General features: G+C 44.7%; 1 protein-coding gene across 2 annotated transcripts in view; it reads right to left on the bottom strand.

Annotated features, from left to right (window-relative positions):
• Positions 1-13,749, bottom strand: part of KAT7 (lysine acetyltransferase 7) — a 33,570-nt gene continuing 19,821 nt past the window's right edge. For both annotated transcript variants that reach the window (XM_062175516.1, XM_062175515.1), the window contains 8 exons: positions 12,600-12,710; positions 10,795-10,986; positions 7,634-7,723; positions 7,266-7,406; positions 5,449-5,542; positions 2,989-3,135; positions 2,321-2,427; positions 1-1,722 (listed from right to left, as the gene is read on the bottom strand). In XM_062175516.1, coding sequence (XP_062031500.1) covers positions 1,621-1,722; positions 2,321-2,427; positions 2,989-3,135; positions 5,449-5,542; positions 7,266-7,406; positions 7,634-7,723; positions 10,795-10,986; positions 12,600-12,710 — 984 coding nt within the window. In that variant the 3' untranslated portion in view covers positions 1-1,620. The remainder of the gene's footprint in view (positions 1,723-2,320; positions 2,428-2,988; positions 3,136-5,448; positions 5,543-7,265; positions 7,407-7,633; positions 7,724-10,794; positions 10,987-12,599; positions 12,711-13,749) is intronic.

Here is a 13,749-nt window from a genome sequence, read left to right as displayed (position 1 = left end):
TTGAGCAGAGAACATGCTTTATTGAGGAGTAATATAGAAGAGCACATTCTACCACATGTGGGGAAGGGTTTAGCATCTGTAAAAGGCCTTCACCCCTTAAGAAAACCCCCAGTGAAGTTGCTTTTGGATAAATTTTAACAGTGACACTGAAACTGGAGGGGAGCTGCCATTGAACATGCTTAAAATTAGCTCCCCTGACCCACAGTGAATATAAGTAGTGTACAGAGATGACAAGAGAAAGGCACAAATGACCAGAGTCGGGATTGTGGTGAGGGTGCCACATGAAGACAGCAGTGTTGTAGGAGACCAAGCTGGGAAGGGTGACATGTCAGACATCAAAAGCTGCCCCAAGATAGCAGGTTATAACGGGCTAGAGAGAAATTAGAGGGAACATCTCCTCCTTCACTTGAACAACACCAGAAATAGGAGACCAGAGAACAGAAGACGATGGCAAATCCCAAAAAGGAAGTGGAGGGGGAGCTCTCGGAGGGGCAGAAACACTGTCGTTCTAGAGGGAGGGTGAGGCACTGCTGCAAAGAGAAGCAAACCTTGGCAAGGGCGGCCATCCTGCCTCGCTGAGTCACAGGCTGCGACACAGAAGTCATTTACAGTCACTTCCATATTCTCCCAGGATGTTGGGACAAAATCAGGGCAACTCATGTGCAAGCACAGGTGCACTCTGCCTGGTACAGGCATACAGTACTATGTACTGCTGAACAAGTGAACAGGACTTTTACAGTATAATTAACGAGCTAACATGTTGCATGAAGGGAGAACTGTCAATTATTTTGGCACCTGCAAACATAAAAGAGGGCAGGGAGTAAACGGGGAAGAAAACATTTACGACTGGGCACTTTTGGTGAGGCAAAAAGAAGTTTCCATTCCTTTCCACCAAAATCCTGCCCACTGCTCACAGGTAAAATCAAAATACACAATCTTAATTCTTCTCTCCATCTCCTCAAGATGGAGTCTGTGACGTTACCAAAACTAATCCCTGGGAAACTCTTCGGAACTATGTGGCTCTGGTCAGCCCCGTACTGATCAAAAACATGTCTTTCAATAAAAATGGAGGAAAAAAAAAAAAAGTAAAGCAAGATGAAATTCAAAGTGAATGAACCCCCCCCAGTACTCACACACACTCACTCCCAAGTGCTACCTCTGCCCTGCCCCTCCACAAAACACGTGCGTCAGGAGGAACTGGAAGGGTCCTGGTGGTGGCAACAACCGTATTTGGAGGTCTGGTGACCGGGTGGCAAGAAGCACTAGTACGAAGTTCAGAAGACACAACACAACCTCATGGGGCTAGAGGACGTGAGGAGAGAACCAGTGACTGGACAGGTACAGTACCATAACAGAACTCCTTGGGTCAGTGCTATGAGGGCTCTGCGTCGAGTCGAACACAGATCCCAGCCAGGCAACCTCACTGAGGCCGAAACAACAGTTCCTCAGAACCAGCGTCTGCAGTGTACACAAAGGTCGGAGCCAGGACAGTCCTGAGGGGGATGGCCTTCCCAAAGGATACTGTACTTGCCAATCACAAGAGCAACAGAAATGACAGACAGATCCCTAGGGTACGGATTCCTACTGCTGGGGTTCGCTGGCTCAGAATGACAGGTCACTTTAAGTGCCCTTGGGTGGGGTCCATTTTAAGCAGCTTGGATCCATGGTTTTGTTGGAGTTGGACCGTTTGGCCTCTTTGGCTATCCACTCATCAATCAGGTCCTGGGGAGAACAACAGGACAAAGTATTACACACATTCAACTGACATGCTCCGATGGACAGATTCCAAAATGACTATCAGCCAAGAAGGAAAAGGGTTAATTAATATTACGTATTAAAAAAAGGATAAACACATTTTCAAACTGCTTTCCTACCTAATCCATTTTTTACTATGCCCACAGAGAGAACCAAAAATCATTATTCATCTATCTTTGTAAGACATGAGTCAACTGAAAAATTAAAAGCAGGCATAAGCTGAGATGGCATTTGTTCAAAGGACTTAAAATCACTTCCACAAGCCCTAGAGTTTGTGACAATTCCCCTGTGCAGAGGGGCAACTTTCTCCAATCTAAGAAAACCATCAGATGACAGTAATGTGGTGCACCATAAAGCTGCTTAACTTGTGCCTCCACATTTCAAAGAGGAGCTTACCAAAAGTTTCAGACAGGGATAAGGCAGCAGATAAGTATAATCACAGCATTGCCAGCTACAGAAATGAAACCTGGGAAGAGGTACGTGCAGTCAAACAAAGGCCTCTCCTTGGCTCTGCTAAGCCTCAAGGAGCAGCTGGCGAGGAGCAATCAGCTGATAAGAACCTTACCTGTCTCTTTAAAACCAGGTGCTTTCCTTTCCAATACTTGAGCATCTGAAGGGCTTGCAGAGTGCTGACAATGTCCACGGGATTCACGGCCGTCTCCTGACTGATTTCTGAAACGGAAGAGCTAATGAGAGCTGGCCCAAAAGCACAGGCCCCGGCCCTTTAGCAATCACATGGTTAGAATCTTCAATACTCAACCCAAATTGTTCAGGAGTAATTTACAGAACACCCATATAACCAGTCCACCAAGAAGCTACTCTAGGCCAGAGATCATGGTCAAATATATACCAAAATAAACTCTTCTACCCTTGTATGAATACACAGGGATGTCTTTCTTAGCAGCTCCTGCGTGTAGCAAAATATTCAAAGAAGTTTTTCTTCTTGACTTTTTAAAGAACAAAAATGCTAGCAACTCCAGATGTCAGAGACCAATCCATAACCATTCCCAGGGGCCAGATGCTCTGAAATCCTAGGCACCTGCTGTGATGAGGACTTTGCTGTGGTCCACATTCAGTGGGCCTTCTGCCCTCACATTCAGAGGCAACACAGAATAGGGCATTATCTTTCCAGGTTACAAAGCCTGAACCGGGCCAAGTGAAAAGTTGTAGTATATTCAGTGGAGTTAGCACCTTAGGTAACAATACAACCACTCCAGAATGTCAAAAACCAACCTTTGATAGAAATCTCTTTGCCTTGGAAATTATGCAGGTAACGGAGAAGCACTTCTTTCCAGTAGCTGCGATAGCTTATGAGGCCCAGATCTGAGAGTGGGCGTTCTGGGGAGCCAACCTTTTCTTCCACTTTGGAAAGCAAATAACCTGCCAAGGAACAAATACACAGACTTTTTCTGGCAACTCTGTAATTCATCCTAATAGCAAAGACCAGTGTGGATACCCAGAAGATTTAAGGTGACAGTCCACTTGGCATCATCAGGTAGGCTTCAAACATTCAGTGGAATAGGTACTTACTGTATGGCTGTCATGCACAACACACTGCCTTTGTGTAGGCAAAATGTCTATCTGTGTTTACTTATAGTAGGCAAACTCCAGAAGGTTTCACTACAAACTGTAATAACAAGGGTCCTTTACAGAATGTTCTGGAAGAGGGTAAATGGGAAGCTATGCCATTATATAGCTTTCTGCATTTTTCAAAGCTTTGAATTTTAAAATTATCTGAGCGTCACTTACGAAGTAGTAAAGGGTATGAAAAACCTGCAGAAGTCTCTAGTTATGACATCTAAACTTCCAAAAGTCGAGGTATACAAAATTATGCAAAATACATAAAGCAACACCACAGGGAGACATTCAGCAAAATTCATCATCTGGGAAACGCTACTCAACAACTAACTACCCTGGCTTTTCTCAACAACAAAAATAGCAAGGGGAAAAGAGATGGGGAGCTTTTAAATTAAAAGTGAAATTATAAGCCACTTCTGCCAATTCCAATATCAACTTTACTTGGATCTGAGTATAAATAATTGTTAAAAAAAAAACACAAAATCAAAAAATTAGGCAAATCTGAATATTACAGTTTACAATACTAAGGATTGTTTCTGGCCTTTTTTGGAGGGTATGTGTGTCTCTTAAGGTATAATAAACCTATCTTTTACAGATACTAAAATAACTGAAGGTGAGAATACAGAAGCTGGGTGATGAATACAAGGCAATCTATATTATTCATATTCAACCTCTGTGTATGCTAGAGAGCTTCCATAAATGAGGTTTATGAAAAGGTATCACCTGTTCAAAAACAGACAGTCCCTCCTCCCTTAGTGAATTATGCCACTTCCTGATTAATCTCTTTGGTGGCTTAAAAATCAAAGAGGAGATGAGTTCTATAGCACAGGAAGTTAAGGTGCCGCCTGGGACACCTGCATCTCATTACTGCAGTACCCAGGGCCGAGTCTCGGCTACTCTGCTTCTGACACAGCTTCCTGGTAATACCAGCAGGGAAAGCAGCAGATGACTCAAGTACTTGGGCTCCTGCCACCCATGAGAGGCCTGCTGGAGTTCCTTGTCCTGGCTTCCACCTGGCTCAGTGCTGGCTGTTTTAGGCATTTGGGGAGTGAACTAATGGGGGGAAGATCTTTGTCACTTTGTCTCTCAAATAAATTCACAAAACTTCAAAAGAAAAAAAAAAGGCATGGAAGGCTAATTCTGATTACAGTAAGTCACTTGACAGTGAATAATGAATGATATACAGCAGATTCTCTGTTATTCACAGTGGTTATGTTCTGTATACACAGAGAACAAATACTGAACCACCTACTGCTCCTAGGAAATACAGGATTGGAGTCCTTTGAGTCTCTGATCACATGTTCATCAAGCAAACAATACATAATACATAATCTTATTTGACGTGTTCCTGTACAGAAGACCTTATTTGATATATACTATTGATTCAGTTAACATTGAACTCCTGGCCAACAGCACCTGAAGACAGCTTATCCCGCCACTGTAGACACATCAGTCTCCCTGCACTTTGGAGCACGAAACAGCACCTGAGCACTATGCTAAGGGCCATTTTAAGTCGCCATCAGAAAGCACAAACTTGTGGGAAACATGGCACTAAGACAACAAAGACAAACACTTGTTTATGGTGTGAAAGCTGAAACAATGCATTGGGAGCTCAGCTAGGAATGTACGCATCCTGCAGTGCGTGTTCAAAAATGACAGATTTTGGGGTCACAAATTTAATGAGTAGGCAGATTTGCAAACAGAATCCATGATTAGTGAGGGTGGAGTGTGTACTCAGTTTCTATCAGGTTTATGGACTGCCCCTGAACAAGTTCTTAACAAAAGTGAAATCCCTAACATCAAGGAACAGATCTGTAGCCTTATGCGTGGATGTGCTCTATTTACGTCTCAAACTGGGTTAATCCCGAAGGGCATACTTTTTCGTCCTCACCATCTCCTATCAAGTACCCACACAGGGTTCCACATTTATTGAGTATTCAATGTATATCAGGCAGACTGACGGTGTGCAGGCTTTCCCTGCTTGTTCACTCACTTCCCAAGTATCACCATACTTCCACTACATGCGAGCCATCGCAGAGGCCAGAAGACAGAAAGGCCAACAAGATTCATAAGATCCTTGCCTTGTGGAGCTTATGACTTAGCAGTTTCACTTACTGAAATCAATGAGCATCTTGCCATATCCCTGTCTCATGTACTGAGGCATGGTAAGGATACAGGATACATTGTAGTTGAGGAATGAATTCTTTTCCTAAAATCAAGAGCAAACAGATGAGCAGGTCATCGGGATTTGGAACCAAAGGTTTCAGCACTCCCCCAGACGCTAAACAAGGCTATTTGCAAACTATCCGGCTAGCCAGTTCTGGGTAATGGCTGTCAGTTTTGCAACTGTTCTATCTATATCTACACCCTTTATAATGGCCAAAATCACTAACCCAAGGGTCTCCCCAGCTCTGAGACCTCCGATCTCATCTTAAGGGGGCCACCTCTGGGGTCTCTATGGTCACAGAGCAGGGCAAGAGGGTTCGGATTGCTGGATCAGCCTACAGTAGCTCTCTTTAAGAGCAGTGTTTCAAAAGAAGGCTGCTTACTGGAAGAGAGAGGAAGGAAACAAAACAGTAAATTCTCATTCTGGAAGGAGACCAAAAACAATTAAACTCCCTATTGTACAATTTCATTTATGTGAAACATCCAGAACAGGCGAATTTATAGACACAAGGGCTGGGTGGAAATGGGGGGGTGATAATTAATGTGTATGGGGTTTCCTCATGGGATAATGAAAATTGTGTGATTTCACACTTTGTAAATATACTAAAAACCACTGAATGGTACACTTTAACTGCGTGGATCATATTTCAAGGAAGCTGTTGTATTAAAAAGTCATAAGCCAAATCTGGCTTTTGATCTTTAGAGGCACAGTGGTATTATCACAGAAGGGGCTGTGCTAGGAGCCTGGCTAAAGAACCAGGCCAAAGGAATATATTCCCGGCTTTAAGCTGATAAAACAGAAGAGGGTAGAGCCATGAGAGTGGGTTGGACTGTATGATGTGGACTTGAGGGCTAGAAGGGAGGGCCTGGGCTAGTTAATTAATAGGCAACTCCAGGGGATGGCATTGTGGTACAGATTAAACCACTGCTTGCCACACTGGCATCCCATATGGGCACCAGCTGTTCCACTTCCGACCCAGCTCTCTGTGAATGCGCCTGGGAGGGCAGTGGAGGATTGCCCAAATGCTTGGGCCCCTACCACCCAACATGGGAGACCCGGATGGAGTTCTGGGCTCCTGGCTTCAGTCTAGCCTGGCCCAGCCGCAGTCATTGTGACCATCTGGGGAGTGAATCAGCTGTTTCTCCCTTCCCCTCTCCCTGTAACTCTCCTTCTTAATTAAATAAATCTTTTATTCTTTTAAATAGGCAACTCCATGGGGCTGGCACTGTGGCCTAGGGGTAAAGCCACCACCTGCAGTGCTGGCATCCCATATGGGCACTGGTTCAAGACCTGGCTGCTTCATTCACTTCTGATCAGCTCTCTGCTACGGCTTGGAAAAGCAGAAGATGGCCCAAGTCCTTGGGCCCCTGCACCTGTATAAGACCTGGAGGGAGCTCCTGGCTCCTGACTGGCCTAGCTCCAGCCATTGCGATCATTTGGGGAGTGAACCAGCAGACTGAAGATGGGTCTCTCTCTCTCTCTTTAACTGCCTTTCAAATAAATAAATAAATCTTAAATCTTAAAAAAAAATAGGCAACTCCAGTGCATAAGTTCAGATATAAATTAACCAGAAGCTTTCAATAAAGAATCGCACATTTTCATTAAATAATCTTTCACACACAGGTGTCCCCTCCCCTTTTTAAAGAAAGAACTGTCACTGCTGCCTAGGGCACCACCTTTTCCAGTCCATGATTCGAGCACCCATGCGCCAACACTGATCACCCTGCTCTGGCCATTCATTTGTTAATCTCCAGATGCTGCTAACCTTGGAAAAATAGCCAATCAGGTGACAGCCAGTGTTATCTGCTTCTGTCATCACATAGAACAGGAACGGTTCCACATCATAATACAGTGTCTTGTGGTCCAGAAAAAGCTTGGCCAACAGGCACAGGTTTTGGCAGTAGATCTGGAAAAGAAACAGTTCAGGTGTGGGTCAGTGAGTCCTAAACTTATCAGATTAAGGCCTCAAATTAAGGATCACAGCATTACTGTTAATGAGACAGAGCTCTCCTACTGCCAAAAAAGACAGTTTCTATCTCCTTGACGTAAACATGTGAGGGAGACAAAGGACACTCCTTCAGAAGCCTGTGAATGTAAACGCTGCCACCTCTTTCTCGGGTCAGTGCTTCTTACCTTGTTTTTCTTGCCATCCACTTCAAACACAGAGATTGAGCCTTTGCGATATATCTCATCACCCGGTGGGTGTTTCCACACACACTTGGCCTGCAATAGAAAGGAGTTCAGACATAGCAATCAAAGCTCCTGACAAGACTGCCTCTCACAGGGGAAAGGAACCAGAGGTCACATTAGGTTAACGAGTGGAGGGAGATACTTATCCAGCAAAAAAGGGAGATTTTTTTTTCCAGTAAAACAAATAAAAGCTTTGAAAGTCAAATATAGATTCATGACATTGTTATAGCAGTTTAGAACAAGTTTTCTGGGTTATATTCTGGCACTATTTCAGTCTAGGAGATTAAAATCACACACTACATAAAAGCCAGATAAAAAAAAAAAAAAGAATCCCCCTGCTTGTAAAACACCGAAACCAACAGGAAATTCCTAAGCAGCTTATTTCCAGCAGCTTAGAGTTGCTGAGAATCTTATTTTCACCGTTCCCAGTAACCTCTCGTTATCATCTAACCGCCAGGGTCTTCTTTTCTGATTAGAAAACCAACTATCTTGATAAAAATCATGCCCTACTACCCTCAAAATGTGTTCTCTTTGTTATATAAAGAAATATAAGGATGTTGGTCTCCCTATGGCAAGCCAACGTGGCAACAGGAAGCCAAGGAGGACTTGGCCACAAGGGGGCACAAGGCACCCCCTTCCTCACACTCACCAGTTACCATTGTTAACACAGTCACCCAGCATTGTAAATGCTTTTTTCTTTTTTAAGTTTTATTTATTTTAAATGCAGTTAGAGAGAGAGGGAGAAAGAGAGACAGAGAGGTCTTCCATCCACTGGTTCACTCCCTAAATGGCTGCAACGGCCAGGGCTGGGCTAGGCTGAAGCCAGGAGCCAGGTCTCCCAAGAGGGTACAGGGAACCAAGCATTTGGGCCGTTATCTGCCTCTTTCCCATGCACAATAGCAGGGAGCCAGATAGAAGTGGAGCATTCAGGACTCAAACAGGTTCCCCTATGGGATGCTGCCATTGCAGGCAATGGCTGAACCTGCTATGCCACAGTGCTGGCACCTAAGGCTAACTCTTTAAAGCTCTTTTAAATAAACATACTTAAAATACTGTTTTAAAAGTATGTGCATATAGAATAAACAATTTTTTATAATTCTTATGGTCAACTCAGGAATCACAGACCAGCTTTCTGGTGGTGGCCTGGGAAAAGCAGCAGAGGATGGCCCAAGTGTTTGGGCCCCTGCCACCCACATGGAAGACCTGAATGAAGCTATTAGTTCCTGGCTTCAGCCTGGCCCAGCACTAGCCATTGTGGCCATCTGGGGAATGATACAGTGGACAGAAGATCCCTCTCCTTCTCTCTCCTCCTTTCTCTGTCACTCTTCCAAATAAATGAATTAAAAAGAATCAGAAACAAAAAGAAGGAAAGCATAAATGGTAGCAGCCCACATCAACAGAAACCCAAGTTTCACTTATCCTGCTGGTATGCAACCTGTGTCAGTGTCCTGTCCTTCTCACACCACCATTATTCCCCGAGCCCAGTATTTCAACCAGTCCTCAGCCATCACCTCCCCTCTGTTATTCTAGCCCCACACAAGGCAGGTATGTTGGAGTCTGGAGATTTAATTCAAAGTAGCAGTTCTGGGCCACAATACTACAGATCAAGTGCTCTAGAATGGGGAACACAAAAAGTAGTATCAGGGGCTGGCGCCGTGGCTCACTTGGTTAATCCCCCGCCTGCGGAGCCGGCATCCCATATGGGCACTGGGTACTAGTCCCGGCTGCTCTTCTTCCAGTCCAGCTCTCTGCTGTGGCCCAGGAGGGCAGTGGAGGATGGCCCAAGTGTTTGGGCCCCTGCACCCACATGGGAGACCAGGAAAAAGCACCTGGCTCCTGGCTTCGGATCGGTGCAGTGCCCCAGCGTGGCGGCCGTTTGGGGGGTGAACAAACGGAAGGAAGACCTTTCTCTCTCTAACTCTGCCTGTCAAATTTAAAAAAAAGGAAAAAAAAAAAAAAAAAAAAAAGGCAGTATCACCGCACTGGGGAGAAGAGTATGTCAGAAATCCTGGAAACAAACAGCGGAAGGGGAGGAAGTTCCCCTAAAAGGCCCGAGTCAAAATTATAATTCATTGTGACTACAGGAACAAGAGGATTCTCTGTCCTGCTCCATGGCAGAAATATCCTTTAAGACTTTTTATTTCATAACCGGGGGGAAAAATCAGCTTCAAGCTGCAAAACCATCTAGTAAACACTTGGGTTGACAATAAAATCAGTGGCTGGCACTGTGGCTCTGCAGGTCAAACCACCACTTGAACTGCTAGCATCCCATATATGAAGACTGGTTCAAGTCGCAGCTGCTCAGCTTCTGATGCATCTCCCTGCTAATGTGCACCCTGGAAAGCAGCAGGTGATAGCTAAAGTACCTGAGCCCCTATCACCCATGTGGGAGATCAGGATGGATTTCCTGGCTTCAGCTTGCCCCAGACCTGACTACTGTGGCCATTTGGGGAGTGAACCAGAAGATGGAAGACTGATCTCTCTCCCTCTCCCTCTCTGTGCTGCTCTGCCTTTCAAATAAATAGATAAACCTTATAAATACGTTAATTTAATTAAATGAAAGTCTTTATTCCTGTTTTAACATCAAGAACATTCAGAAACCACAAAGCACTGAACAGCTTTAGGAGAAAGCATCAAAAGATTCATTCTGTAAACACTATGATCTGTCACAGGCTGCTATCTCTTAGGTAGGTGTTCATTTCCTGAGCATCCACTACCCATGCCAGTAGCTAGTGATACAAAGGTAAGGCAGGCTGTCCCTGCTCTGTTAAATTAAGCCCCTGTGTTGTTTGGAACACACAAAAACTTAGGGCAGAAGCAATTCACACTCCCAGGCAGAAATGGGGAAGAGTAGGGAGCAAGGACAGAGACAGGAAGATGCACAGGAGAGGAGGTGACTAAGGGCTGTCAGCTGCCCGGGGTGCCACCAGATTGTGAGACTCTAAGACCCTGCCTGGAAATGGGGCTTTCAATTTGCTATCCCTTTGTCCCGCTGCTTGTGGACCACCGAGTTGTCTGGACAGACATCATTTCTAGGGCAAAAGTTGGAGATCCTAAGGCTCATTACTATTGCGGGCAAGACAGAAGAACCCAAAGCAACTTACCATGTGTCGGCGGAGTATTGTTTGGCTCTTCATATATTTTAAACAGAATTCACACATGTAGAGACGTCCCAGCCGTGCATATTCCTCAGGATAGGGAGAATGGTACCAAGTATCAAGTTCATAGCGGCCAAAAGCGATTGTTTTAATCATGTTGCTACCCTCTGTGATTTGACCTTGAAGCCTTAGCTTCTCCTATTGCCAAGAAGAAACAAAAGTTAAAGAGGAGTTGAATTTATCATCTTTGTTTTTAAAGGCCCTTAGTAAGCTTGTGTGCCTGCCACCATCCTAGGCTAGACAGATTTTGCTTTTATCCATGAAGAATCTACATTAAAGAGGTCTACAAAAGCATGGGAAACCAGGCAGGCTTACAGAAAAGGTGCTTTCTACACTGTCCAGAGCACAGATCTCAATAAAGTGGTTTCTCTGCTCCCTACCCAACTCTAAGTCTCATCAGAATGAGTCTTTGGCAACATTTTTTATCTGCCAAACCAAGTGATTAAAAGTGATCCACCAGATACAAACTCCCCCCCCCACACACACACAAAATGTAACACTAAAAACAAGAGGTTATTGAGAACGTGTGCTACTTATCTCAGCTTTCACACAGCAGTGTGAATCTCTGGGAGACACATCCAAAATGTCCACTTTTAAAGTAAACAGTAGACCCTTTAAAAAAGTATTTTTGCATTGGAGATGACGATTTAATTCTGGAATCTGAACTCTGCAAAGTAGAAAATACTTTTGGATATCTATCTCCCTTCAGCAGCGGTGAGTTGGCTGCAGGAGGAGGTTGTAAGCATAAGCAGGTGGAGAGTTGTTGACAAGCTGGCTAGGAAATGCCCCAACCCACAGCAGGACAGAAAAACCAGCAATAGCTGCAGCTTATCCCAACCAACCAATCCTGCCTCCTGCAAGTTTTCAATGCATCTAGTGTCTGATATTATAAAAAAGGAGAGGAAGGGCCGGCAGAGAGGCTCAGCAGGTTAAGCAGCTGCCAGCATCCTATGTTAGAGCACTGGTTTGAATCCCAGCTGTCTGGCTTCAGACCCAGTTCCCTGCTAACGCACCTGGGAAAGCAGCAGAAGATGGCAAGTGTTTGGGCCTCTGCCACCCATGTGGGAGTTTCATGAGCTCCTGGCTTCAGCCTGGTCTAGCCCTGGCCACTGCAGCCATTTGGGGAGTGAACTATTTGTTGGCTCTGCCTTTCAAATAAGTAACTCTATGAAAAAAAAAGGCAGGGGTGGGGGTGTCCAGTGTTTCCCTGGACACCTCTAATCTGTAAAATCAAAGAAACTTTCTTCAAGCAGCTGTGAGGAATTCTGCCTAGGGTATCAAAACTAAGTAGGATCCAATTCTAAGAAACAATCTGATCAAAGGTTAATTCTGAAATACCTGACAAAAGCCTTTCCCTTATTCCCTCCAGTTTTTCTCATTCTTTTACGTTAACTGATTAACTGTATTGCGCAGTGAGGAAGTCCCCCCCCCCCCCAGCCCAAGGGAGCTCCACTGTGATGGGTATCTCACAACTGCAAATTACCCAACTGAAACAAAGGGGCACCTACAGTCTCATCCAGCCTCCCTACCTCCCACTAAACTGGAACTTCCAGTTGAGGTAGAAAGAAGAACAAATTGTAGAGTAAGGGGAAGAGAAGAGGGTGATTCGTTTTAAATACGAATGGGAAGGGCATTGTCAAGACAGGATGGCTGGGGGAAGGGGAAAGGACTCAAGCCGCAAAGGGCATTTAATTCCCAACTTTTCCAGGCCGTCGCAAGTGGTCCTCAGCTTTGGAAGTTTTACTACTCACCAGATCCTCTGAAGCTCGGGCTTGTGCTCTTCGGAAGAGATCCAAGTCATACTCGCTTGTCAGGTTTTCTAAGAGAGGTTCCCGAGTGTTCCCATAGGTCTGCCTGTGTTCCTAGGAAAATAATAACAGCGTGACACTCCCTGCTTAGAAAAGCGTCATTGGCTCACTTCAATCGATGCCAGCCACAACCTTAAGCTATTTTTAGTGCCTAAGTGGTAGGTACTAAGGATCATGCACGAGACATGATTTACTGGGTTAATGCCAGAAGACCCCTTACCCTTCCTGGTGAATCTGGGGGACAGAATGCTACTACACCGCCAGAAGGGTGCCTGGGATCTCAAACATCAAAAAAAATCAAAGTACAACAGATGCAGAGCACGCTAGAAATTCTTAGAATCCTGAGATCTGGAAGAAATCTTCTGAGCTAACTTTCTGATTTAAAAACAGAACACAAATCAGATTCTCCAAGCCTCAGCTTTTTAAGATTTTAAATGAACATGAAGTCTGGAGGGAGGATGGGGCGCTGAGCTAAGCAGCGCTGTGCAAATTCTCCTGTGGGAACTGCGGCATTTGCCAGGACACTGTCCCTGAAGGGGTAATACTCCCACTTTCAAACTCCAGTCTAAGTGCACAGGAAAAAACAGGCTGCATTTTTCAATAACAATAGTAATAACAGACTTACTAACCATCCAGCAGTAAGGCGGACAAGTCATAGAAAATTAAATAGCTTTCAAATCTTACCATGGCAGTGTCTGCAAGGCTCCTTTCTCAGGAAGGAACTCCCTCAAGGGAAGCTTTGCTTTTAAATCTCTGGTTCTAGCCCTTCCCACTCGGTTCCCCAGACTCCACCTCCCACCCAGAGAAGGGGAGATAAAGGCTGCATCCCAGGAGGAACAGAATAGATTCCACACGTGTATTAGCATTTGAAGAAGCCATTCACCAGGACCTTTCCTCTGGTTAACCCAAATCCTTTTGCCAACACATCTTTTTGAATTAGGACTTTCATCTAAGAGTCAGGTTCTAAGCAAAAAAATCGTACCTAGCATTTTAATCACGAAGATTGAGTTCAAATAACCTTTCCACAATTACTGAAAAAAGTTTACAGGATTAAACATTTCAGGAGGGATGGCAGATCAGAGGGATGTTTAGC

This window comes from Lepus europaeus, chromosome 18 (genome assembly GCF_033115175.1).
Source record: "Lepus europaeus isolate LE1 chromosome 18, mLepTim1.pri, whole genome shotgun sequence".
Taxonomy (NCBI): Eukaryota; Metazoa; Chordata; class Mammalia; order Lagomorpha; family Leporidae; genus Lepus; species Lepus europaeus.
The sequence above is the reverse complement of the archived record's forward strand: the minus strand, read 5'-3'. Positions and strand labels throughout refer to the sequence as shown.